This window comes from Panulirus ornatus, chromosome 73 (assembly GCF_036320965.1).
Source record: "Panulirus ornatus isolate Po-2019 chromosome 73, ASM3632096v1, whole genome shotgun sequence".
NCBI lineage: Eukaryota > Metazoa > Arthropoda > Malacostraca > Decapoda > Palinuridae > Panulirus > Panulirus ornatus.
Genome location: NC_092296.1, coordinates 12,089,875 through 12,116,618, shown reverse-complemented (window position 1 = coordinate 12,116,618; position 26,744 = coordinate 12,089,875). Strand labels below are relative to the sequence as shown.

Here is a 26,744-nt window from a genome sequence, read left to right as displayed (position 1 = left end):
GGTAGAAAAGGCACCAGGAGTGGATGGGATTATGGCTGAAATGCTAAAGTATGGAGGAGAAAGTGTGATAAAGTGAATTCAGCTCATATGTAGTTTAGCATGGAAACAGAGGGTTGTGCCTGAGGATTGGGTTGAAGATATTACTGTTTCTTTACTCAAAAGAAAAAGGTGCTAAAGATGTACGTAGTAATTACAGGGGAATAAGTCTTTTAAGTATACCATGAAAAGTGTTTGCAAGAGTGATGGAAATGACTGAATACAGAATAAGTGAGGAGCAAGGGGGTTTAAGAAAAGTAAGGAAGTGTGGATCAGATGTTTCTTAGTAAACATGACCATAGAAAAGAATTTAGCAAAAAGTAAGAACTTGTATGCAGCTTTTATTGATCTGGAGAAAGTGTGAGACAAGAGTCGAGAGGAATGCTTTATATAACATGTAGAGGAGGATATATGGAGTAGGGGGACAACTATTGGATGATGTGGAATTGAGGCAGGGCTGTGTGATGTCAACGTGGGGGCAAAGGTTCTGGGAGTGTTGAAGAATATGTGGAAGGCGAGAACATTATCTTGGAAAGCAAAATTGGGTATATTTAAAGGAATAGTGGTTCCTACAATGTTATATGGCTGCGAGGTGTGGGCTATAAATAGGGTTGTGCGGAGGAGGGTGGATGTGTTGGAAATGAGATGTTTGAGGACAATATGTGGTGTGAGGTGGTTTGATTGAGTAAGTAATGAAAGGGTAAGAGAGATGTGTGGTAATAAAAACAGTGTGGTAGAGAGAGCAGAAGAGGGTGTATTGAAATAGTTTGGTCTCATGGAGAGACTGAGTGAGGAAAGATTGACAAAGAGGATGAATGTGTCAGAGGTGGAGGGAATGAGGAGAAGTAAGGGACCAAATTGGAGGTGGAAGGATGGAGTGAAAAAGATTTTGAGCGATCGGTGCCTGAACATGCAGGAGGGTGAAAGGCATGCTAGGAATAGAGTGAATTGGAACGATGTGGTATACCAGTGTCGACGTGCTGTCAATGGATTGAACCAGGGCATATGAGACATATGGGGTAAACCATGGAAAATTTTGTGGGGCCTGGATGTGGAAAGGGAGCTATGGTTTCGGTGGATTCTGAATGACATAGAGACTGAGTGTGAACGAATGTGGCCTTTGTTGTCTTTTCCTAGAGCTACCTCGAGCGCATGCAGGGAGATTGGGGTGTCATTTCATGTGTGGCGGGGTAGAGACGGAAAAGAATGAAGGCAACAAGTATGAATTATGTACATGTGAATACATGTATATGTCTTGTGTATGTACATATATGCATACGTTGAAACGTATAGGTTTGTACATGTGCATGTGTGGACATGTATGTATGTACATGTGTATGTGGGTAGGTTGGGCCATTCTTTCATCTGTTTCCTTGCGCTACCTCGTTAACGCGGGAGACAGCGACACGGTACAATAAAAAAAATAATAATAGTAATAATAAATATATATATATATCCCTAGGGATAGGGGAGAAAGAACACTTCCCACACATTCCTCAAGTGTCGTACAAGGCAACTAAAGGGGACGGGAGCGGTGGGTTAGGAACCCTCCCCTCCTTCTATTTTAACTTTCTAAAAGGGGAAACAGAAGGAGTTACGCGGGGAGTGCTCATCCTCCTCGAAGGCTCAGATTAGGGTGTCTATATGTGTCTGGATGTAACCAAAATGAGAAAAAAGGAGAGATTGGTAGCATGTTTGAGGAAAGGAACCTGGATGTTTTGGCTCTGAGTGAAACGAAGCTAAAGGGTAAAGGGTAAGAGTGGTTTGGGAATGTTTTGGGAGTAAAATCAGGGGTTGGTGAGGGGACAAGAGCAAGGGAAGGAGTAGCACTACTCCTGAAACAGGAGTGGTGGGAGTATGTGATAGAGTGTAAGAAAGTAAACTCTAGATTGATATGGGTAAAACTGAAAGTGGATGGAGAGAGATGGGTCATTATTGGTGTATATACACTTGGGCATGGGAAGAAAGACCATGAGAGGCAAGTGTTTTGGGAGCAGCTGAGTGAGTGTGTTAGTAGTTTTGATGCACATGACCAGGTTATAGTGATGGGTGATTTGAATGCAAAAGTGAGTGAAGTGGCAGTTGAGGGAATAATTGGTGTACATGAGATGTTCAGTGTTGTAACGGCAATGGTGAAGAGCTTCTAGATTTGTGGATGAAAAAGGGCTGATGATTAGGAATACCTGATTTAAAAAGAGAGATATACATAAGTATACGTATGTAAGTAGGAGAGATGGCAAGAGAGCGTTACTGGATTACATGTTAATTGATAGTAATTGATAGGCGTCTGAAAGAGAGACTTTAGGATGTTAATGTGCTGAGAGGTGCAACTGGAGGGATGTCTGATCATTATCTTGTGTAGGCAAAGGTGAAGATATGTAGAGGTTTTCAGAAAAGAAGAGAGAATGTTGGGGTGAAGAGAGTGGTGAAAGTACGTGAACTTGGGAAGGAGATTCCTGTGAGGAAGTATCAGGGGAGACTGAGCACAGAATGGAAAAATGTGAGAACAAAGGACAAAAGGGGAGTGGGGGAGGAATAGGATGTATTTAGGGAAGTAGTGATGGACTGCGCAAAAGATACTTGTGGCATGAAAACAGTGGGAGGTGGGCAGATTAGAAAGGGTAGTGAGTGGTAGGATGAAAAAGTAAGATTAATAGTGAAAGAGAAGAGAGAGGCATTTGGACAATTTTTGAAGGGAAATAATGCAAATGAGTGGGAGATGTATAAAAGAAAGAGGCAGGAGGTCAAGAGAAAGGTGCAAGAGTGAAAAAAGAGGGCAAAAGAGAGTTAGGGTGAGAGAGTATCATTAAATTTTAGGGAGGATAAAAAGATGTTTTGGAAGGAGGTAAATAAAGTGCGTAAGACAAGGGAACACATGGGAACATCAGTGAAGGGGGCTAATGGGGAGGTGATAACCAGTAGTGGTGATGTGAGGAGATGGAGTTAGTATTTTGAAGGTTTGTTGAATATTTAATGATAGAGAAGCAGATATAGGGTCTTTTGGTCGAGGTGGTGTGCAAAGAAAGAGGGTTAGGGAGAATGATTTGGTAAACAGAGAAGAGGTAGCAAAAGCTTTGCAGAAGATGAAAGCCAGCAAGGCAGCGGGTTTCGATGGAATTGCAGTGGAATTTATTAAAAATGGGGGTGACTGTATTGTTGACTGGTTGGTAAAGTTATTTAATGTATGTATGATTCATGGTGAGGTGTCTGAGGATTGGCGGAATGCTTGCATAGTGCCATTGTACAAAGGCAAAGCTGATAAGGGTGAGTGCTCAAATTACAGAAGTATAAGTTTGTTGAGTATTCCTGGGAAATTATATGGGAGGGTATTGATTGAGAGGGTGAAGGCATGTACAGAGCATTAGATTGGGGAAGAGCAGTATGGTTTCAGAAGTGGTAGATGATGTGTGGATCAGGTGTTTGCTTTAAAGAATGTATGTGAGAAATACTTAGAAAAGAAAATGGATTTGTATGTAGCATTTACTTATCTGGAGAAGACATATGATAGAGTTGATAGAGATGCTCTGTGAAAAGTACAAAAAATATGTGGTGTGGGAGGCACGTTGTTAGAAGCAGTGAAAAGTTTTTGTCGAGGATGTAAGGCACGTGTACAAGTAGGAGGAGAGGAAAGTGATTGGTTCTCAGTGAATGTCGGTTTGCGGCAGGGGTGTGTGATGTCTCCATGGGTGTTTAATTTGTTCATGGATGGGAATGTTAGGGAGGTGAGTGTAAGAGTTGTGGAGAGAGGGGCAAGTATGAAGTCTGTTGTGGATGAAAGAGCTTGGGAAGTGAGTCAGTTGTTGTTCACTGATGATAAAGAGCTGGTGGCTGATTGGGGTGAGAAACTGCAGAAGCTGGTGACTGAGTTTGGTAAAGTGTGTGAAAGAAGAAAGCTGAGAGTATATGTGAATAAGAGCAAGGTTATTAGGTACAGTAGGGTTGAGGGACAAGTCAATTGGGAGGTATGTTTGAATGGAGAAAAATTAGAGGAAGTGAAGTGTTTTAGATATCTGGGAGTGGATTTGGCAGCGGATGGAACCATGGAAGCAGAAGTGAGTCATAGGGTGGGGGAGGGGAGAAAAGATCTGGGAGCATTGAAAAATGTGTGGAAGGCGAGAACGTTATCTCGGAAAGCAAAAATGGGTATGTTTGAAGGAATAGTGGTTCCAACACAATGTTATATGGTTGTGAGGTGTGGGCTATAGATAGAGTTGTGCGGAGGAGGGTGGATGTGTTGGAAATGAAATGCTTAAGTACAATATGTGGTGTGACGTGGTTTGATTGAGTAAGTAATGAAAGGGTAAGAGAGATGTGTGGTAATAAAAAGAGTGTGGTTGAGAGAGCAGAAGAGGGTGTTTTGAAATGGTATGGTCACATGAAGAGAATAAGTGAGGAAAGATTGACAAAGAGGATATATGTGTCAGAGGTGGAGGGAACGAGAAGTGGGAGGCCAAATTGGAGGTGGAAAGATGGAGTGAAAAGGATTTTCAGTGATCAGGGCCGGAACATGCAGAAGAGTGAAAGGCGTGAATTGGAACGATGTGGTATACCGGGGTTGACATGCTGTCAATGAATTAAACCAGGGCATGTGAAGCATCTGGGGTAAACAATGGAAAGTTCTGTGGGGCCTGGACGTGGAAAGGGAGCTGTAGTTTTGGTACATTATACATGACAGCTAGAGACTGAGTGTGAATGAATGTGGCATTTGTTTTCTTTTCCTAGTGCTACCTTGTGTACATGCGGGGGGAGGGGGTTGTCATTTCATGTGTGGCGGGGTGGCAACGGGAATGAATAAAGGCAGACAGTATGAATTATGTACATGTGTATATATGTATATGTCTCTATGTGTATATATATGTATACTTTGAGATGGATAGGTATGATTTGTGCATGTGTGGACATGAATGTATATACATGTGTATGTGAGTGGGTTGGGCCATTCTTTCATCTGTTTCCTTGTGCTACCTCACTATCGTGGGAGACAGCGACAAAGTATAATAATTGAAATAAAAAAATGAATAAACATACATATCTATTATACTTTGCTGCTGTCTCCCACGTAAGCGAGGTAGCGCAAGGAAACAGGCAAAAGAATGGCCCAACCCGCCCACACATACATGTATAAAAATACACGTCCATACATGCACATATACGTACCTATACATTTCAACGTATAAATATATACATACACAGACATATTTATTTAATCTATTTTGCTTTGTCGCTGTCTCCCGCGTTAGCGAGGTAGAGCAAGGAAACAGATGAAAGACTGGCCCAACCCACCCATATACACATGTATATATACATACACGTCCACACACACAAATATACATACCTATACATCTCAATGTATACATATATATATACACATACAGACATATACATATATACACATGTACATAATTCATACTGTCTGCCTTTATTCATTCCCATCGCCACCTTGCCACACATGTAATAACAACCCCCTCCCCCCCTCATGTGTGTGAGGTAGTGCTAGGAGAAGACAACAAAGGCCCCATTCGTTCACACTCAGTCTCTAGCTGACATGTAATAATGTACCGAAACCACAGCTCCCTTTCCACATCCAGGTAACACAGAACTTTCCGTGGTTTACCCCACACGCTTCACATGCCCTGGTTCAATCCACTGACAGCAGGTCGACCCCGGTATACCACATAGTTCCAATTCACTCTATTCAGTGCACGCCTTTCACCCTCCTTAATGTTCAGGCCCCGATCACTCAAAATCTTTTTCACTCCATCTTTCCACCTCCAATTTGGTCTCCCACTTCTCCTTGTTCCCTCCACCTCTGACACATATATCCTCTTGGTCAATCTTTCCTCACTCATTCTCTCCATGTGACCATACCATTTCAAAACACCCTCTTCTGCTCTCTCAACCACACTCTTTTTATTTCCACACATCTCTCTTACCCTTACATTACTTACTCGATCAAACCACCTCACACCACATATTGTCCTCAAACATCTCATTTCCAGCACATCCACCCTCCTCCGCACAACTCTATCCATAGCCCACGCCTCGCAACCATACAACATTGTTGGAACCACTATTCCTTCAAACATACCCATTTTTGCTTTCCGAGATAATGTTTTTGACTTCCACACATTCTTCAAGGCTCCCAGAATTTTCGTCCCCTCCCCCACACTGTGATTCACTTCCGCTTCCATGGTTCCATCCGCTGCCAAATCCACTCCCAGATATCTAAAACACTTTACTTCCTCCAGTTTTTCTCCATTCAAACTTACCTCCCAAATGACTTGACCCTCAACCCTACTGTACCTAATAACCTTACTCTTATTCACATTCACTCTCAACTTTCTTCTTTTACACACTTTTCCAAACTCAGTCACCAGCTTCTGCAGTTTTGCACATGAATCAGCCATCAGCGCTGTACCATCAGCGAACAACAACTGACTTACTTCCCAAGCTCTCTCATTCACAACAGACTGCATAATTGCCCCTCTTTCCAAAACTCTTGCATTCACCTTCCTAACAACCCCATCCATAAACAAATTAAACAACCATAGAGACATCACACACCCCTGCCACAAACCTACATTCACTGAGAACCAATCACTTTCCTCTCTTCCTACACGTACACATGCCTTACATCCTCGATAAAAACTTTTCACTGCTTCTAACAACTTGCCTCCCACACCATATATTCTTAATACCTTCCACAGAGCATCTCTATCAACTCTATCATATGCCTTCTCCAGATCCATAAATGCTACATACAAATCCATTTGCTTTTCTAAGTATTTTTCACAGACATATATGTACATATAGTGTGTATATATGTAAAAGTCTGTGTATGTATATATATGTATACATTGAAATGTATAGCTTTGTATATGTGCGCGTGTGGATGTGTATGTTTAAATATGTATATGTGGATGGGTTGGGCCATTCTTTTGTCTGTTTCCTTGTGCTCCCTCGCTAAGGCGGGAGACAGCAACAAAGTATAATTAATATTCATTTATTTTCATTTATTTACTAAACTTTGTCACTGTCTTCCACATTAGGTAAGTAGCGCAAGGAAAAAAAGAGTTGTGGGAATATATGATAGAGTGTAAGAAAGTAAACTCTAGATTGATATGGGTTAAACTGCAAGTGGATGGAGAGAAATGGGTGATTATTGGTGTCTATGCACCTGAGCATGAAAGGAAAGATCATAAGGCAAGTGTTTTCGGAGCAGTTGAATGAGTGTGTTACCAGTTTTGATGCACGAAACCGGGTTATAGTGATGGGTGACTTGAATGCAAAGGTGAGTAATGTAGGAGTTGAGGGAATAATTGGTGTACATGGGGTGTTCAGAATTATAAATGGAAATGGTGAAGAGCATGTAGATTTGTTTGCTGAAAAAGGACTGGTGATTGAGAATACTTGGTTTAAAGAGAGATATACATACGTACTATGTAAGTAGGATAGATGTCCAGAGAGTGTTATTGGATTACGTGTTAATTGATAGGCCCATGAAAGAGACTTTTGGATGTTAATGTGCTGAGGGGTGCAACTGGAGGGATGTCTGATCACTGTCTTGTGGAGGTGAAGGTAAAGATTTGTAGAGGTTTTCAGAAAAGAAGAAAAAATGCTGGAGTGAAGAGAGTGGTGAAAGTAAGTGAGCTTGGGAAGGAGACTTGTGTGATGAAGTATCAGGAGAGACTGAGTGCAGAATGGAAAAAGGACGTAAGGGGAGTGGGGGAGGACTGGGATGTATTTAGGGAAGCAGTGATGGCTTGCGCAAAAGATGTTTATTGCATGAGAAAAGTGGGAGGTGGGCAGATTAGAAAGGGTAATTTGTGGTGGGAGGAAGAAAAAAGATTATTAGTGAAAGAGAAGAGAGAGGCATTTGGACAGGTTTTGCAGGGAAACAGTGCAAATGACTGGTATATGTATAAAAGAAAGAGGCAGGAGAACAAGAGAAAGGTGCAAGAGGTGAAAAAGAGAGCAAATGAGAGTTGGGGTGAGAGAGGATCATTACATGTTAGAGGAGAATAAAAAGATGTTCTAGAAGGAGAACAAATGGGAATATTGGTGAAGGGGAATAATGGGGAGGTAATAAAAAGTAGTGGTGATGTGAGAAGGAGAAGGAGTGAGAATTTTGAAGGTTTGTTGAATGTGTTAGATATAGTGGCAGATATAGGGTGTTTTGGTCAAGGTGGTTTGCAAAGTGAGAGTGTCAGGGAGAATGGTTTGGTATACATAAAAGAGGTAGTGAATGCTTTGTGGAAGATGAAAGCCAGCAAGGCGGCAGGTTTCAATGGTATTGTAAAGGAATTCATTAGAAGAGGTTGTGACTGTTGTTAACTGGTTGGTGAGGATATTCAATGTATGTATGGCTCATGGTGAAGCGCCTGAGGATTGGTGGAATGCATGCATAGTGCCATTGTACAAATGCAAATAGGATAAAGGTGAGTGTTCAAAATACAGAGGTATAAGTTTGTTGAGCATTCCTGGGAAAATACATGGGAAGGTATTGATCGAGAGGGTCAACAGAGCATCAGAGTGGGGAAGAGCAGTGTGGTTTCAGAAATGGTAGAGGATGTGTGCATCATGTGTTTGCTTTGAAGAATGTATGTGAGAAATACTTAAAAAAACAAATGGATTTATATGTAGCATTTATGGATCTGGAAAAGGCATATGATAAGAGTTGATAGAGATGCTCTGTGGAAGGTATCAAGAATATATGGTGTGGGAAGCAAGTCGCTAGAAGCAGTTAAAAGTTTTTATCAAGGATGTAAGGCATGTGTATGAGTAGGAAGAGAGGAAAGTGATTGGTTCTCAGTGAATGTCGCTGAGATAATAAGAGATAATAAGAGTATATGGTGTGGGAGGCAAGTTGCTAGAAGCAGTGAAAATTTTTTTATCAAGGATGTAAGGCATGTGTACATGTAGGAAGAGAGGAAAGTGATTGGTTCTCAGTGAATGTCAGTTTGCGGCAGGGGTGCATGATGTCTCCATGCTTAATTTGTATATGGATTGGGTTGTTAGGGAGGGGAATGCAAGACTTTTGGAGAGAGGGGCAAGTGTGCAGTCCATTGTGGATGAGAGGGCTTGGGATGTGGGTCAGCTGTTGTTCGCTGATGATACAGCACTGGTGGCTGATTCGAGTGAGAAACTGTGGAAGCTGGTGACTGAGTTTGGTAAAGTGTGTGAAAGAAAAAACTTGAGAGTAAATGTGAATAAGAGCAAGGTTATTAGGTACAGTAGGGCTGAGGGACAAATCAACTGAGAGGTAAGTTTTAATGGAGAAAAACTCAAGGAAGTGAAGTGTTTTAGATATCTGGGAGTGGATTTGGCAGCAGATGGAACCATGGAGGTGGACACAAGTCACAGGGTGGGTTAAGGGGCAAAAGTTCTGGGAGCATTGAAGAAGGTGTGGAAGGCGAGAACATTATCCAAGGGAGCAAAAATGGGTATGTTTGAAGGATAGTGGTTCCAACAATGTTATATGGTTGCGAGGCATAGGCTATAGATAGGGTTGTGCAGAGGAGGGCGGATGTGTGGGAAATGAGACGTTTGAGGACAATATGTGGTGTGAGGTGGTTTGATCAATTAAGTAATGAAAGGGTAAGAGAGATGTGTGGTAATAAAAAGTGTGAGGTTGAGAGAGCAGAAGAGGGTGTATTGAAATGGTTTGGTCACATGGAGAGAATGAGTGAGGAAAGATTGACCAAGAGGATATATGTGTCAGAGGTAGAGGGAACGAAGAGAAGTGGGAGACCAAATTGGAGGTGGAAGGTTGGAGTGAAAAAGATTTTGAGTGATCAGGGCCTGAACATGCAGGAGGGTGAAGGGTGTGCTAGGAATAGAGAGAATTAGATTGATGTGGTATACTGCTGTTGACTTGCTATCAATGGATTGAACCAGGCCATGTGAAGCATCTGTAGTGAACCATGGAAAGTTTTGTGAGGCATGAATGTGGAAAGAAAGTTGTGGTTTCGGTGCAATATACATGACAGGAAGAGACTGAGTGTGAATGAATGTAGCCTTTGTTGTCTTTTCCTCGCGCTACCTCATGCACGTGTGCGTAGGGAGGGGGTGTCATTTCGTGTGTGGCGGAGTGGCAACAGGAATGAATAAAGGCTGCAAGTATGAATTATGTACATGTGTATATATGTAGAAGTCTGAGTATGTACATACATGAATACAATGAAATGTAAAGGTATGACTATATATGTATATTTATGTATATGTTGAAATGTATAGGTATATATATGTGTGTGTGTGTGGACGTGTATGTATTTACGTGTGTATGTGGGTGGGTTGGGCCATACTTTGTCACTGTCTCCCAGTGTAAGGAATTAGCGCAAGGAAACAGATGAAAGAATGGCCCAAACCACCTATATAGACATATAAAAACATACAAATCCACACACGTACATATATATACCTATACATTTCAACATATACATAAATATACATGCATAGACATATACATATAGACACATGTACATAATTTATACTTGCAACCTTTATACTTACCAATCGCCACCCCGCTACACATGAAATGACAACACCTCCCCCCTGAGATAGTGCTAGGAAAAGACAACAAAGGCCACATTCGTTCACACTCAGTCTCTAGCTGTCATGTATAATGCATCGAAACCAAATCTCCGTTTCCACATCCAGACCCACAACACTTTCCATGGTTTACCCCAGACGCTTCACATGCCCTGGTTCAATACACTGACAGCACATCCGCCCCGGTGTACCACATTGTTCCAATTCACTCTATTCCTTGCACGCCTTTCGCCCTCCTGTATGTTCAGGCTCCGATCGCTCAAAATCTTTTTCACTCCATCCTTCCACCTCCAATTTGGTCTCCCACTTCTCCTCGTTCCTTCCACCTCTGACACATATATCCTGTTTGTCAATTCCACCCTGACACATATATCCGGATTATTTGTCAATCTTTCCTCACTCATTCTCTCCATGTGACCAAACCATTTCAAAACACCCTCTTCTCCTCTCTCAACCACACTCTTTTTTATTATCAAACATCTCTCTTACCCTTTCATTACTTACTCAAGCAAACCACCTCACATCAAATATTGTCCTCAAACATCTCATTTCCAGCACATCCACCCTACTCCGCACAACTCTATCTATAGCCCACGCCTCGCAACCATATAACATTGTTGGAACTACTATTCCTTCAAACATGCCCATTTTTGCTTTCCAAGAAAACGTTCTCACCTTCTACACATTTTACAACACTCTCAGTACTTTTGCCCCCTCCACCACCCTATGACTCACTTCTGCTTCCATGGTTCCATCCGCTGCCAAATCCACTCCCAGATATCTAAAACACTTCACTTACTCGAGTTTTTCTCCATTCAAACTTACCTCCCAACTGACTTGTCCCTCAACCCTACTCTACCTAATAACCTTGCTCTTATTCACATTTACACTCAGCTTTTTTCTTTCACACACTTTACCAAACTCAGTCACCAGCTTCTGCAGTTTCTCACATGAATCAGCCACCAGCGTTGTATCATCAGCGAACAACTGACTCACTTCCCAAGCTCTCTCATCCACAACAGACTGCATACTTGACCCTCTTTCCAAAACTCTTGCATTCACCTCCCTAACAACCCCATCCATAAACAAATTAAACAACCATGGAGACATCACGCACCCCTGCCGCAAACCTATATTCACTGAGAACCAATCACTTTCCTCTCTTCCTACTCATACACATGCTTACATCCTCGATAAAAACTTTTCACTGCTTCTAACAACTTGCCTCCCACACCATATATTCTTATTACCTTCCACAGAGCATCTCTATCAACTCTATCATATGCCTTCTCCAGATCCATAAATGCTACATACAAATCCATTTGCTTTTCTAAGTATTTTCACAACAGGTGATTATTGGTGTCTATGCACCTGAGCATGAAAGGAAAGATCATAAGGCAAGTGTTTTCGGAGCAGTTGAATGAGTGTGTTACCAGTTTTGATGCACGAAACCGGGTTATAGTGATGGGTGACTTGAATGCAAAGGTGAGTAATGTAGGAGTTGAGGGAATAATTGGTGTACATGGGGTGTTCAGAATTATAAATGGAAATGGTGAAGAGCATGTAGATTTGTTTGCTGAAAAAGGACTGGTGATTGAGAATACTTGGTTTAAAGAGAGATATACATACGTACTATGTAAGTAGGATAGATGTCCAGAGAGTGTTATTGGATTACGTGTTAATTGATAGGCCCATGAAAGAGACTTTTGGATGTTAATGTGCTGAGGGGTGCAACTGGAGGGATGTCTGATCACTGTCTTGTGGAGGTGAAGGTAAAGATTTGTAGAGGTTTTCAGAAAAGAAGAAAAAATGCTGGAGTGAAGAGAGTGGTGAAAGTAAGTGAGCTTGGGAAGGAGACTTGTGTGATGAAGTATCAGGAGAGACTGAGTGCAGAATGGAAAAAGGTGAGAGCAAAGGACGTAAGGGGAGTGGGGGAGGACTGGGATGTATTTAGGGAAGCAGTGATGGCTTGCGCAAAAGATGTTTATTGCATGAGAAAAGTGGGAGGTGGGCAGATTAGAAAGGGTAATTTGTGGTGGGAGGAAGAAAAAAGATTATTAGTGAAAGAGAAGAGAGAGGCATTTGGAAGGTTTTGCAGGGAAACAGTGCAAATGACTGGTATATGTATAAAAGAAAGAGGCAGGAGAACAAGAGAAAGGTGCAAGAGGTGAAAAAGAGAGCAAATGAGAGTTGGGGTGAGAGAGGATCATTAATGTTAGAGGAGAATAAAAAGATGTTCTAGAAGGAGAACAAATGGGAATATTGGTGAAGGGGAATAATGGGGAGGTAATAAAAAGTAGTGGTGATGTGAGAAGGAGAAGGAGTGAGAATTTTGAAGGTTTGTTGAATGTGTTAGATATAGTGGCAGATATAGGGTGTTTTGGTCAAGGTGGTTTGCAAAGTGAGAGTGTCAGGGAGAATGGTTTGGTATACATAAAAGAGGTAGTGAATGCTTTGTGGAAGATGAAAGCCAGCAAGGCGGCAGGTTTCAATGGTATTGTAAAGGAATTCATTAGAAAGGTTGTGACTGTTGTTAACTGGTTGGTGAGGATATTCAATGTATGTATGGCTCATGGTGAAGCGCTGAGGATTGGTGGAATGCATGCATAGTGCCATTGTACAAATGCAAATAGGATAAAGGTGAGTGTTCAAAATACAGAGGTATAAGTTTGTTGAGCATTCCTGGGAAAATATATGGGAAGGTATTGATCGAGAGGGTCAACAGAGCATCAGAGTGGGGAAGAGCAGTGTGGTTTCAGAAATGGTAGAGGATGTGTGCATCATGTGTTTGCTTTGAAGAATGTATGTGAGAAATACTTAAAAAAACAAATGGATTTATATGTAGCATTTATGGATCTGGAAAAGGCATATGATAAGAGTTGATAGAGATGCTCTGTGGAAGGTATCAAGAATATATGGTGTGGGAAGCAAGTCGCTAGAAGCAGTTAAAAGTTTTTATCAAGGATGTAAGGCATGTGTATGAGTAGGAAGAGAGGAAAGTGATTGGTTCTCAGTGAATGTCGCTGAGATAATAAGAGATAATAAGAGTATATGGTGTGGGAGGCAAGTTGCTAGAAGCAGTGAAAATTTTTTTATCAAGGATGTAAGGCATGTGTACATGTAGGAAGAGAGGAAAGTGATTGGTTCTCAGTGAATGTCAGTTTGCGGCAGGGGTGCATGATGTCTCCATGCTTAATTTGTATATGGATTGGGTTGTTAGGGAGGGGAATGCAAGACTTTTGGAGAGAGGGGCAAGTGTGCAGTCCATTGTGGATGAGAGGGCTTGGGATGTGGGTCAGCTGTTGTTCGCTGATGATACAGCACTGGTGGCTGATTCGAGTGAGAAACTGCGGAAGCTGGTGACTGAGTTTGGTAAAGTGTGTGAAAGAAAAAACTTGAGAGTAAATGTGAATAAGAGCAAGGTTATTAGGTACAGTAGGGCTGAGGGACAAATCAACTGAGAGGTAAGTTTTAATGGAGAAAAAGTCAAGGAAGTGAAGTGTTTTAGATATCTGGGAGTGGATTTGGCAGCAGATGGAACCATGGAGGAGGACACAAGTCACAGGGTGGGTTAAGGGGCAAAAGTTCTGGGAACATTGAAGAAGGTGTGGAAGGTGAGAACATTATCCAAGGGAGCAAAAATGGGTATGTTTGAAGGATAGTGGTTCCAACAATGTTATATGGTTGCGAGGCATAGGCTATAGATAGGGTTGTGCAGAGGAGGGCGGATGTGTGGGAAATGAGAAGTTTGAGGACAATATGTGGTGTAAGGTGGTTTGATCAATTAAGTAATGAAAGGGTAAGAGAGATCTGTGGTAATAAAAAGTGTGAGGTTGAGAGAGCAGAAGAGGGTGTATTGAAATGGTTTGGTCACATGGAGAGAATGAGGAAAGATTGACCAAGAGGATATATGTGTCAGAGGTAGAGGGAACGAAGAGAAGTGGGAGACCAAATTGGAGGTGGAAGGTTGGAGTGAAAAAGATTTTGAGTGATCAGGGCCTGAACATGCAGGAGGGTGAAAGGTGTGCTAGGAATAGAGAGAATTAGATTGATGTGGTATACTGCTGTTGACTTGCTATCAATGGATTGAACCAGGCCATGTGAAGCATCTGTAGTGAACCATGGAAAGTTTTGTGAGGCATGAATGTGGAAAGAAAGTTGTGGTTTCGGTGCAATATACATGACAGGAAGAGACTGAGTGTGAATGAATGTAGCCTTTGTTGTCTTTTCCTCGCGCTACCTCATGCACGTGTGCGGAGGGAGGGGGTGTCATTTCGTGTGTGGCGGAGTGGCAACGGGAATGAATAAAGGCTGCAAGTATGAATTATGTACATGTGTATATATGTAGAAGTCTGAGTATGTACATACATGAATACAATGAAATGTAAAGGTATGACTATATATGTATATTTATGTATATGTTGAAATGTATAGGTATATATATGTGTGTGTGTGTGGACGTGTATGTATTTACATGTGTATGTGGGTGGGTTGGGCCATACTTTGTCACTGTCTCCCAGTGTAAGGAATTAGCGCAAGGAAACAGATGAAAGAATGGCCCAAACCACCTATATAGACATATAAAAACATACAAATCCACACACGTACATATATATACCTATACATTTCAACATATACATAAATATACATGCATAGACATATACATATAGACACATGTACATAATTTATACTTGCAACCTTTATACTTACCAATCGCCACCCCGCTACACATGAAATGACAACACCTCCCCCCTGAGATAGTGCTAGGAAAAGACAACAAAGGCCACATTCGTTCACACTCAGTCTCTAGCTGTCATGTATAATGCATCGAAACCAAATCTCCGTTTCCACATCCAGACCCACAACACTTTCCATGGTTTACCTCAGACGCTTCACATGCCCTGGTTCAATACACTGACAGCACATCCGCCCCGGTGTACCACATTGTTCCAATTCACTCTATTCCTTGCACGCCTTTCACCCTCCTGTATGTTCAGGCTCCGATCGCTCAAAATCTTTTTCACTCCATCCTTCCACCTCCAATTTGGTCTCCCACTTCTCCTCGTTCCTTCCACCTCTGACACATATATCCTGTTTGTCAATTCCACCCTGACACATATATCCGGATTATTTGTCAATCTTTCCTCACTCATTCTCTCCATGTGACCAAACCATCTCAAAACACCCTCTTCTCCTCTCTCAACCACACTCTTTTTTATTATCAAACATCTCTCTTACCCTTTCATTACTTACTCAAGCAAACCACCTCACATCAAATATTGTCCTCAAACATCTCATTTCCAGCACATCCACCCTACTCCGCACAACTCTATCTATAGCCCACGCCTCGCAACCATATAACATTGTTGGAACTACTATTCCTTCAAACATGCCCATTTTTGCTTTCCAAGAAAACGTTCTCACCTTCTACACATTTTACAACACTCTCAGTACTTTTGCCCCCTTCACCACCCTATGACTCACTTCTGCTTCCATGGTTCAATCCGCTGCCAAATCCACTCCCAGATATCTAAAACACTTCACTTACTCGAGTATTTCTCCATTCAAACTTACCTCCCAACTGACTTGTCCCTCAACCCTACTCTACCTAATAACCTTGCTCTTATTCACATTTACACTCAGCTTTTTTCTTTCACACACTTTACCAAACTCAGTCACCAGCTTCTGCAGTTTCTCACATGAATCAGCCACCAGCGTTGTATCATCAGCGAACAACTGACTCACTTCCCAAGCTCTCTCATCCACAACAGACTGCATACTTGACCCTCTTTCCAAAACTCTTGCATTCACCTCCCTAACAACCCCATCCATAAACAAATTAAACAACCATGGAGACATCACGCACCCCTGCCGCAAACCTATATTCACTGAGAACCAATCACTTTCCTCTCTTCCTACTCATACACATGCTTTACATCCTCGATAAAAACTTTTCACTGCTTCTAACAACTTGCCTCCCACACCATATATTCTTATTACCTTCCACAGAGCATTTCTATCAACTCTATCATATGCCTTCTCCAGATCCATAAATGCTACATACAAATCCATTTGCTTTTCTAAGTATTTCTCACATACAGTCTTCAAAGCAAACACCTGATCCTCACATCCTCTACCACTTCTGAAACCACACTGCTATTCCCCAGTCTGATGCTCTGTACATGCCTTCACCCTCTCAATCAATACCCTCCCATATAGTTTCCCAGGAATACTCAGCAAACTTATACCTCTGTAATTTGAGCACTCACTTTTATCCCCTTTACCTTTGTACAATGGCACTATGCAAGCATTCTGCCAATCCTCAGGCATCTCACCATGAGTCATACATACATTAAATAACTTTACCAACCAGTCAACAACACAGTCACCCCATTTTTTTATAAATTCCACTGCAGGACCATCCAAACCTGCTGCCTTGCCAGCTTTCATCTTCCGCAAAGCTTTTACTACCTCTTCTCTGTTTACCAAATCATTCTCCCTAACCCTCTCACTTTGCACACCACCTCGACCAAAACACCCTATATCTGCCACTCTATCATCAAACACATTCAAAAAACCTTCAAAATACTCACTCCATCTCCTTCTCACATTACCACTACTTGTTATCACCTCCCCATTAGCCCCATTCACTGATGTTCTCATTTGTTCCCTTGTCTTTCGCACTTTATTTACCTTCTTCCAAAACATCTTTTTCTTCTCCCTAAAATTTAATGATATTCTTTCACCCCAACTCTCATTTGCCCTCTTTTTCACCTCTTGCATCTTTCTCTTGACCTCCTGACTCACTCTTTTATACATATCCCAGTCATGTGCATTATTTCCCTGCAAAAATCGTCCAAATGCCTCTCTCCTCTTTCACTAATATTCTTACTTCTTCATCCCACAACTCACTACCCTTTCTAATCTGCCCACCTCCCATGCTTCTCATGCCACAAGCATCTTTTACGCAAGCCATCACTGCTTCCCTAAATACATCCCATTCCTCCCCCACTCCCCTTATATCCTTTGCTCTCACCTTTTTCCATTTTGCACTCAGTCTCTCCTGGTATTTCCTCACACAAGTCTCCTTCCCAAGCTCACTTACTCTCATCACTCTCCTCACCCCAACATTCTCTTCTTTTCTGAAAACCTCTACAAATCGTCATCTTTAGAGATAACACATCCCTCTAGTTGCACCCCTCAGCACATTAACATCGAAAAGTCTCTCTTTCATGTGCCTATCAATTAACACATAATCAAATAATGCTCTCTGGCCATCTCTCCTACTTACATATGTATACTTATGTATATATCTCTTTCTAAACCATGTTTTCCCAATCACCAGTCCTTTTGCAGAACACAAACCTACAAGTTCTTCACCCACCATTTCCATTTACAACACTGAACACCCCATGTACACCAATTATTCCCTCAACTGCCACATTACTCACCTTTGCATTCAAATCATCCATCACTATAACCCGGTCTCATGTATCAAAACTGCAAACACACTCACTCAGCTGCTCCCAAAACACTTGTCTCTCATGATCTTTCTTCTTATGACCAGGTGCATAGGCACCATTAATCACCCATCTCTCTCCATCCACTTTCAGTTTTACCCATATCAATCTAGAGTTTACTTTCTTACACTCTATCACATACTCCCACAACTCATGTTTCAGGAGTATTGCTACTATTTCCTTTGCTCTAGTTCTCTCATCAACCCCTGACTTTTCTCCCAAAACATTCCCAAACCACTCTTCCCCTTTATCCTTGTGCTTCGTTTCACTCAGAGCCAAAACATACAGGTTCCTTTCCTCAAATATACAACCTATCTTTCCTTTCTTCTCATCTTGGTTACATCCACACACATTTAGACACCCCAATCACAGACTTTGAGGAGGATGAGCACTCCACACGTGACTCCTTCTTCTGTTTCCCCTTTTAGAAAGTTAAAATATAAGGAGGGGAGTTTTCTAGCCCCCCACTCCCGTCCCCTTTAGTCGCCTTCTACGACACGCGGGGAATGTGTAGGAAGTATTCTTTCTCCCCTATCCCCATACATACATGGAGAGAGTGATTGGGGAGATGAAAGCAAAACTAGGAAAAGGGCTGTAAAGATGAAGTGTGGTGGTGAGATATGGTGGCTAGTGGCAAGCCTGTTTGCAGATGATGAATGCAAGTAAAAGTAAAGTAATGGTGTCTGACAGGAAACAAAGTGAAATTATAGATTTTGTAAAACCATATACAGTGAAAGAAGAAAATGTACTAAATCATTCTTTGAATATGGGAGGAGAACGACTGGAAAAGGTGAGAGAATTCAAATGTTTAGGAGCTGTCTTGGGTAAGTTTGTTGATATGGAAGGAGAGATAAGTGAGAGGGCAGTAGAGGTTAGAGGAGTTATTGGGTCCCTTAACAGAATAGTGAAGGGTACAGGTGTAAGTAGGGAAGTGACGAGAGGATTAAGGGGCAGCATAGTTCTACCAACTCTGACTTATGCAGCCAAAACATAGACATGGAATGAGTCGCAGAGGTCAAGAATCCAGGCTGTGGAAATGAGGTATTTGAGAAGAGCACATGGTGTAACTAGATGGAAGGACGAGAGAAATGGAGCAGTGTATGAGAGATGTGGTATGGAAGAGAATGCAAAGGGAATGAATTGTGGAGTGGTGGAAGGGGTAAAACATAATACTGAGGTGGTTTGGGCAAGTGGAAAAAATGCTAAACTAAGAATTTACAAGGAGAATGTATGATAGTACAATTATAGGGCTTAGTGTGAGAGGAGGACCACCTGTGAAATGGGCAAATAGAGTGAAAGAATACTGGAGGAAGAGAAATGGTGGAAAAATGAGTGGAATGGTGAATGTGTGGGAGGCATATAAGGATATGGATAAGTGGATACTATTTCGCTGTGTCCATTCCCTGATGGGAGTTCCCAGAAACAATGGGCATCGGAGATATAGACAGAAAGATAGACATTCTTGACCTCTCTGCAGAGCTGGGATGTGTGTTCCACTCTCTTGCCTCATTTGATGTTTTCCATATTTTGCCATTTGATGTATTCTTAGCTTTTCTCCTTTTCTTCCCCCTGTCTATCACAAAGAATTCCACTCTTTTTCTCGAAGTTTCACTGTGTGTCTTGACAAGTACTTCCTGACCGCAAAACTCTAAAGTAAACATAGCTAAAATTAGATATACTTTTTCTTTCTTTTATCTTTCATCACAGAATTTGTGTCTGGCAATTTTACAGACTCCAGTAATCTTCTAATGAGCATTTCTTTCTTCCTCTTTCTACTTCATCCAGTACATAATTTTCATCAAGTTCAAAAATCATCAGATATATGACTGTCAACCTCTTGATTTACTAATTTCTCTAACTTTGGTGCCACCTACTTTAAGATACTAATCTCTAACTTTGGTGCCATCTATTTTCAGATGAAGTCCAATAGTTTTGATAACTCCGACTCTGAGGTTTTGCTTTCTCATTTATCTCCCTTTAGGCTGATGAATACTGATCCTATATGCTCTGCACTCTTCTAAATTTTTCATCTACTGGACCATAAATTCTCAATGCTGTCACTAACAGAAGATATGATTTCATTTTACAGCTTTGCTCAGTCCCCATAGGCATCTCTGTTAAATCATAATCTCTGTACTGTACAGGGAGTGAATTTTACATTCTTGGAGTCCTATCACTTGAACATCATCGTACAAACTCTTAAAATTTGTACACGCTGTCAGTACTAATCATATCCTCAGTTATCTTCCATTCATACACCACTTTTATAAAAGTACTTCTTCAGATCTTTTGTTTCTTGCTGAGTTTCATGTCTTCTGGTTCACTGTATATGTCATCAAACTAGTCTAATTAATCAAAGATTGTGATCAGGCCATCCCTCAATCTTCACTCTTCTGAGATGGGTAAATCTAAAGCCTCTAGCCTTTCCCAGTAAACTAGTTCTCTTAATTCTGATGCTATCTTTTTTGCTCTCCTCTGAACCTTCTCAATTAGCTCTTTTGTGTTTCTTTAAGTGCAGTGACCAAGTCTGAGAAGCATATTCTAGTTTTGGTTCCAATGTGCATGTAATTATCTATTTGTAATTATCTATTTGTACCAAACAGGGATTTTTACATTTGTATGGCCCCCATCACTTGAAAATTCTCCCCTAGCTTACAACCTTTTAAATGTCTTTATGCAGTTCACATCTGTGTTCAGTTTAGTACAATCATTCACCAATCTTATACTACAAAAAGTACTTCTTTATTGCTTGAACAAGTTTCTTGTTTAATTTCACTATACACAACACCAATATGGTTTAAAAACTTACGGGTTTTGATCAGGTTACCTCTCACTCTTCCATCTTCAACAGTGAGCAAATATAAGACCTTCAGCCTTTCCCTACAACTCAGTTTCCTTACTTCTGATGTCATCTTTATTGCCCTCCTCTGTACATATCAGCTCTTTGTGCTTCTTTAGGCGCAATGACCAAACTTTTGATGCATATTCTAGTACTGGCCTTATGTAGAATATGAACGGCTTGCAACATATTTCATTATCCATATATTTGAAAGCTTTTCTAACATTTGCCAGCAGACAGTTTGTCTCCTTTATGATTCTCTTAATGTGGGACTCAGCAACAGGTTTGGAATGAAGTCAATTCTCATGTACCCTTCACATAAAGAATCTTAAAGCTTATTTCCTGCTCAATAATATTCATACTGAGGTTTTCTTTCAATATGTCCCATCCTTGTTACTTTACATTTACTCAGACAACTGCATCAACCAAGTATTAGAACAAATCTAGGTCCACTCATAAGCTGATGCAATCCATTTTGCCTTTCAATTCCTTCATGACCTTTGCATCATATGAAAACATATTCAGGCAGTAGGAGTCCATAGCTTCTGGCAAGTTATTCACAAAGACCAAAGAGAGTTACAATCCCAAAACAGAACCCAGCAGGATCCCCTAGTGACCTCCATCCATCTTGAGAAGGATCCTTTGAGATGCATCCTCTTTTCCCTTTCAGTAAGACAAGCAGTACAATATCAAATACTTTCTGGGAGTTCACAAAAATCTAAAAGGTTTGTTACACGTGTCATTTCCTCAACATAATGTTCTCTCTCACTTGGGTAATTTCTTAACAGGAGAAAGTCATCCATTGTTTTCTGATTATATTTTCCACTACCTTACTCATCAGGAAGACTGGTTTGTAGTTCAATGCCTCTTCTCAGTTTCCTTTCTGAAAAATATATGACAATTGCCCTTTACTGCTCCCTTGGCACTTTCCCTCTTTTTTCAATGATATCTTCAATGGTATTTCAAGAAGTTTATCACATGTATCTGCATACATACATCTTCAGTACATGTGGACCATAATCCTTGCGTGAGTGAAAAAACCATTCATGTTCCCCTAATGTAATTACCTTTTAGTACTGCTTGGGGTGACAGAAAGTACTCTCCCTGTGCTACAGAAAACTGATAATAAAAAAGTTTAATTCAATACATTTATGAAAGGCAAATTTGAATACTGTTGTTTTGTTTGCTCACCATCAAAGGAATGTCAAGTTATCGTTAGAAAAAACACAAACACTTCAAGAGCAAACTTGATGGAATGGAGACTGAATTATCATAAACAACTGAAAGAACTTGATCCTTACTGCATGAAAAGCAAGAATAGAAAGATAAATGATAAATCAAGCATAGCAATAGCCTAATGGTATCAAAGAAAATTATGATTAAACTAAAAGAATCTCAGCAATGATGAATGGGGCTAATAAGTTTGCAATAATCCCTTGGAATAATCAAGAAGCTACCACACAAAAACATGAGATCTAGCCTAAAAGATAGACTGACAATCTGATACACTACAGTTACAAAGTGATGTAAGAGACCTGCACAGAACAGGCACAGAAATTTTCGAAAGAAGGCAAATGACTGAAATCTTTTTTTTGACGAACCCATGACTGAAAATTATGAGGAGTACATGGCTTCAAAGGCAGGGCAGTGAAAAGTTTTTTATCGAGGATGTAAGGCATGTGTACGAGTAGGATGAGAGAAAAGTGATTGGTTCTCAGTGAACGTTGGTTTGTGGCAGGGGTGCGTGATGTCTCCGTGGTTGTTTAATTTGCTTATGGATGGGGTTGTCAGGGAGGTGAATGCAAGAGTTTTGGAGAGAGAGGCAAGTATGCAGTCTGTTGTGGATGATAGGGCTAGGGAAGTGAGTCAGTTGTTGTTTGCTGATGATACAGCACTGGTGGCTAATTCAGGTAAGAAACTGCAGAAGCTGGTGCCTGAGTTTGGTAAAGTGTGTGAAAAAAGAAAGCTGAGGGTAAATGTGAATAAGAGCAATGTTATTAGGTTCAGTAGGGTTGTGGGACAAGTCAACTGGGAGGTAAGTTTGAACAGAGAAAAACTGGAGGAAGTGAAGTGTTTTGAATATCTGGGACTGGATTTGGCAGTGGATGGAACTATGGAAGCGGGAGTCAACAATAAGGTGGGGGAGGGGGCGAAAGTTCTGGAAGCGTTGAAAAATGTGTGGAAGGCGAGAACATTATCTCACAAAGCAAAAATGCATATATTTGAAGGAATAGTGGTTCCAACAATGTTATATGGTTGCGAGGCGTGGGCTATAGATAGGGTTGTGCGCAGGAGGGTGGATGTGTTGGAAATGAGATGTATGAGGACAATATGTGGTGGGGGTGGTTTGATCGAGTAAGTAAGGAAAGGGTAAGAGAGATATAAGGTAATAAAAAGAGTGTGGTTGAGAGCGCAAAAGAGGGTGTATTGAAATGGTTGGGTCACATGGAGAGAATGAGTGAGGAAAAATTGACAAAGAGGATAAATGTGTCAGACGTGGAGAGAATGAGGAAAAGTGGAAGACCAAATTGGAGGTGGAAGGATGGAGTGAAAAAGAATTTGAGCGATCAGGGCCTGAACATGCAGGAGGGGGAAAGGTGTGCAAGAAATAGAGTGAATTGGAATGATGTGGTATACTGGGGTCAACGTGCTGTCAATGGATTGAACCAGGGCATGTGAAGCATCTGGGGTAAACCATGGAAAGTTTTGTGGGGCCTGGATGTGGAAAGGGTTTTGGTGCATTATACATGACAGCTAGAGACTGAGTGTGAACGAATGCGGTCTTTGTTGTCTTTTCCTAGCACTACCTCACACGCGTGCGGGGGGAGGGGGTTGTCATTTCATGTGTGGTGGGGTGGAACGGGTATGAATAAAGGCAGCAAGTATGAATTATGTACATGTGTATATATCTGTGTATGTATATATATATGTATACGTTGAAATGTATAGGTATGTATAGGTGCGTGTGTGGACATGTATGTAAAAACATTAGTATGTGGGTGGGTTGGGCCATTCTTTCATCTGTTTCCTTGCGCTACCTCCATAACGCGGGAGACAGTGACAAAGTATAGTACTAAAAAAGAAAAAAAAATAATGACATGGCTTAAAAAAGTACAGTTGATCAAGCAACACATGAGTTGTACTTACTAACTCTATCTAATGGTAGATACTTGCAAGTAGGGAATGGACTAAAATACTAGTTATCATAAGCAAACCTGAGCAGTAAAGTCCTTATTTAATGTGTAGCCCTGGAACCAGGCAGTAGCATCTGACCCCCAGGTTCCATCTGCAGATTTTGAGGCTGGCTTTAATTCTGCCAGCATACACTCAACTGCTAACATATTCATATCCACTATGCTGTGAGGATAAGAAAAAAATCATCAAAAATTATGAACAGTATTTGGCTCCCGCTGCTGACAAAAGTATGATGAAGTAACTATATATGTCACAGAAGTCTGTTAGCTAGTTTGCAGTAAAGACTATGAGGAGCAAGTTAACAACAGAAGTAACACAAGATATAAGAAACAGATCCCTTGAGAGATACGTAGTTACTTCAAGTGAGAATGTTGTCGCTTCCCCAGTAGACAGTAACCAATCTTTTTATTATCATACTGTAGACTCCAGTCATGGACAAAAGTCCCCATCAAGGGCAAGCCTTTATCAATTTTTTTTTTTTTTTTTTTTTTTTTTTTTTTTTTTTTTTATCGCTGTCTCCCGCGTTTGCGAGGTAGCGCAAGGAAACAGACGAAAGAAATGGCCCAACCCCCCCCCCCATACACATGTACATACACACGTCCACACACGCAAATATACATACCTACACAGCTTTCCATGGTTTACCCCAGACGCTTCACATGCCTTGCTTCAATCCACTGACAGCACGTCAACCCCTGTATACCACATGACTCCAATTCACTCTATTTCTTGCCCTCCTTTCACCCTCCTGCATGTTCAGGCCCCGATCACACAAAATCTTTTTCACTCCATCTTTCCACCTCCAATTTGGTCTCCCTCTTCTCCTCGTTCCCTCCACCTCCGACACATATATCCTCTTGGTCAATCTCTCCTCACTCATTCTCTCCATGTGCCCAAACCATTTCAAAACACCCTCTTCTGCTCTCTCAACCACGCTCTTTTTATTTCCACACATCTCTCTTACCCTTACGTTACTTACTCGATCAAACCACCTCACACCACACATTGTCCTCAAACATCTCATTTCCAGCACATCCATCCTCCTGCGCACATCTCTATCCATAGCCCACGCCTCGCAACCATACAACATTGTTGGAACCACTATTCCCTCAAACATACCCATTTTTGCTTTCCGAGATAATGTTCTCGACTTCCACACATTTTTCAAGGCTCCCAAAATTTTCGCCCCCTCCCCCACCCTATGATCCACTTCCGCTTCCATGGTTCCATCCGCTGACAGATCCACTCCCAGATATCTAAAACACTTCACTTCCTCCAGTTTTTCTCCATTCAAACTCACCTCCCAATTGACTTGACCCTCACCCCTACTGTACCTAATAACCTTGCTCTTATTCACATTTACTCTCAACTTTCTTCTTCCACACACTTTACCAAACTCAGTCACCAGCTTCTGCAGTTTCTCACATGAATCAGCCACCAGCGCTGTATCATCAGCGAACAACAACTGACTCACTTCCCAAGCTCTCTCATCCCCAACAGACTTCATACTTGCCCCTCTTTCCAGGACTCTTGCATTTACCTCCCTTACAACCCCATCCATAAACAAATTAAACAACCATGGAGACATCACACACCCCTGCCGCAAACCTACATTCACTGAGAACCAATCACTTTCCTCTCTTCCTACACGTACACATGCCTTACATCCTCGATAAAAACTTTTCACTGCTTCTAACAACTTGCCTCCCACACCATATATTCTTAATACCTTCCACAGAGCATCTCTATCAACTCTATCATATGCCTTCTCCAGATCCATAAATGCTATTTATATATTTATTTTCTCATATGTATATATATGTGTGTGTGTGTGTGTGTGTATATGTGCATATGTATGTGTATGTGTGTGTATGTGTATATGTATATATATATGTATATTATCCCTGGGGATAGGGGTGAAAGAATACTTCCCACGTATTCCTCGCGTGTCGTAGAAAGCGACTAGAGGGGACGGGAGCGGGGGGCCAGAAATCCTCCCCTCCTTGTATTAACTTTCTAAAATGGGAAACAGAAGAAGGAGTCACGCGGGGAGTGCTCATCCTCCTCGAAGGCTCAGAGTGGGGTGCCTAAATGTGTGTGGATGTAACCAAGATGTGAAAAAAGGAGAGATAGGTAGTATGTTTGAGGAAAGGAACCTAGATGTTTTGGCTCTGAGTGAAACGAAGCTCAAGGGTAAAGGGGAAGAGTGGTTTGGGAATGTCTGGGGAGTAAAGTCAGGGGTTAGTGAGAGGACAAGAGCAAGGGAAGGAGTAGCAATACTTCTGAAACAGGAGTGGTGGGAGTATGTGATAGAGTGTAAGAAAGTAAATTCTCGATTAATATGGGTAAAACTGAAAGTTGATGGAGAGAGGTGGGTGATTATTGGTGCATATGCACCTGGGCATGAGAAGAAAGATCAAGAGAGGCAAGTGTTTTGGGAGCAGCTGAATGAGTGTGTTAGTGGTTTTGATGCACGAGACCGGGTCATAGTGATGGGTGATTTGAATGCAAAGGTGAGTAATGTGGCAGTTGAGGGAATAATTGGTATACATGGGGTGTTCAGTGTTGTAAATGGAAATGGTGAAGAGCTTGTAGATTTATGT

General features: G+C 41.4%; 1 protein-coding gene across 1 annotated transcript in view; it reads right to left on the bottom strand.

Annotated features, from left to right (window-relative positions):
- spn-E (spindle E) overlaps nt 1–26,744 on the bottom strand; it is a 504,859-nt gene that overhangs the window by 85,389 nt on the left and 392,726 nt on the right. Inside the window, exon 14 of the mRNA XM_071660992.1 lies at nt 24,162–24,303. Coding sequence (XP_071517093.1) covers nt 24,162–24,303 — 142 coding nt within the window. The remainder of the gene's footprint in view (nt 1–24,161; nt 24,304–26,744) is intronic.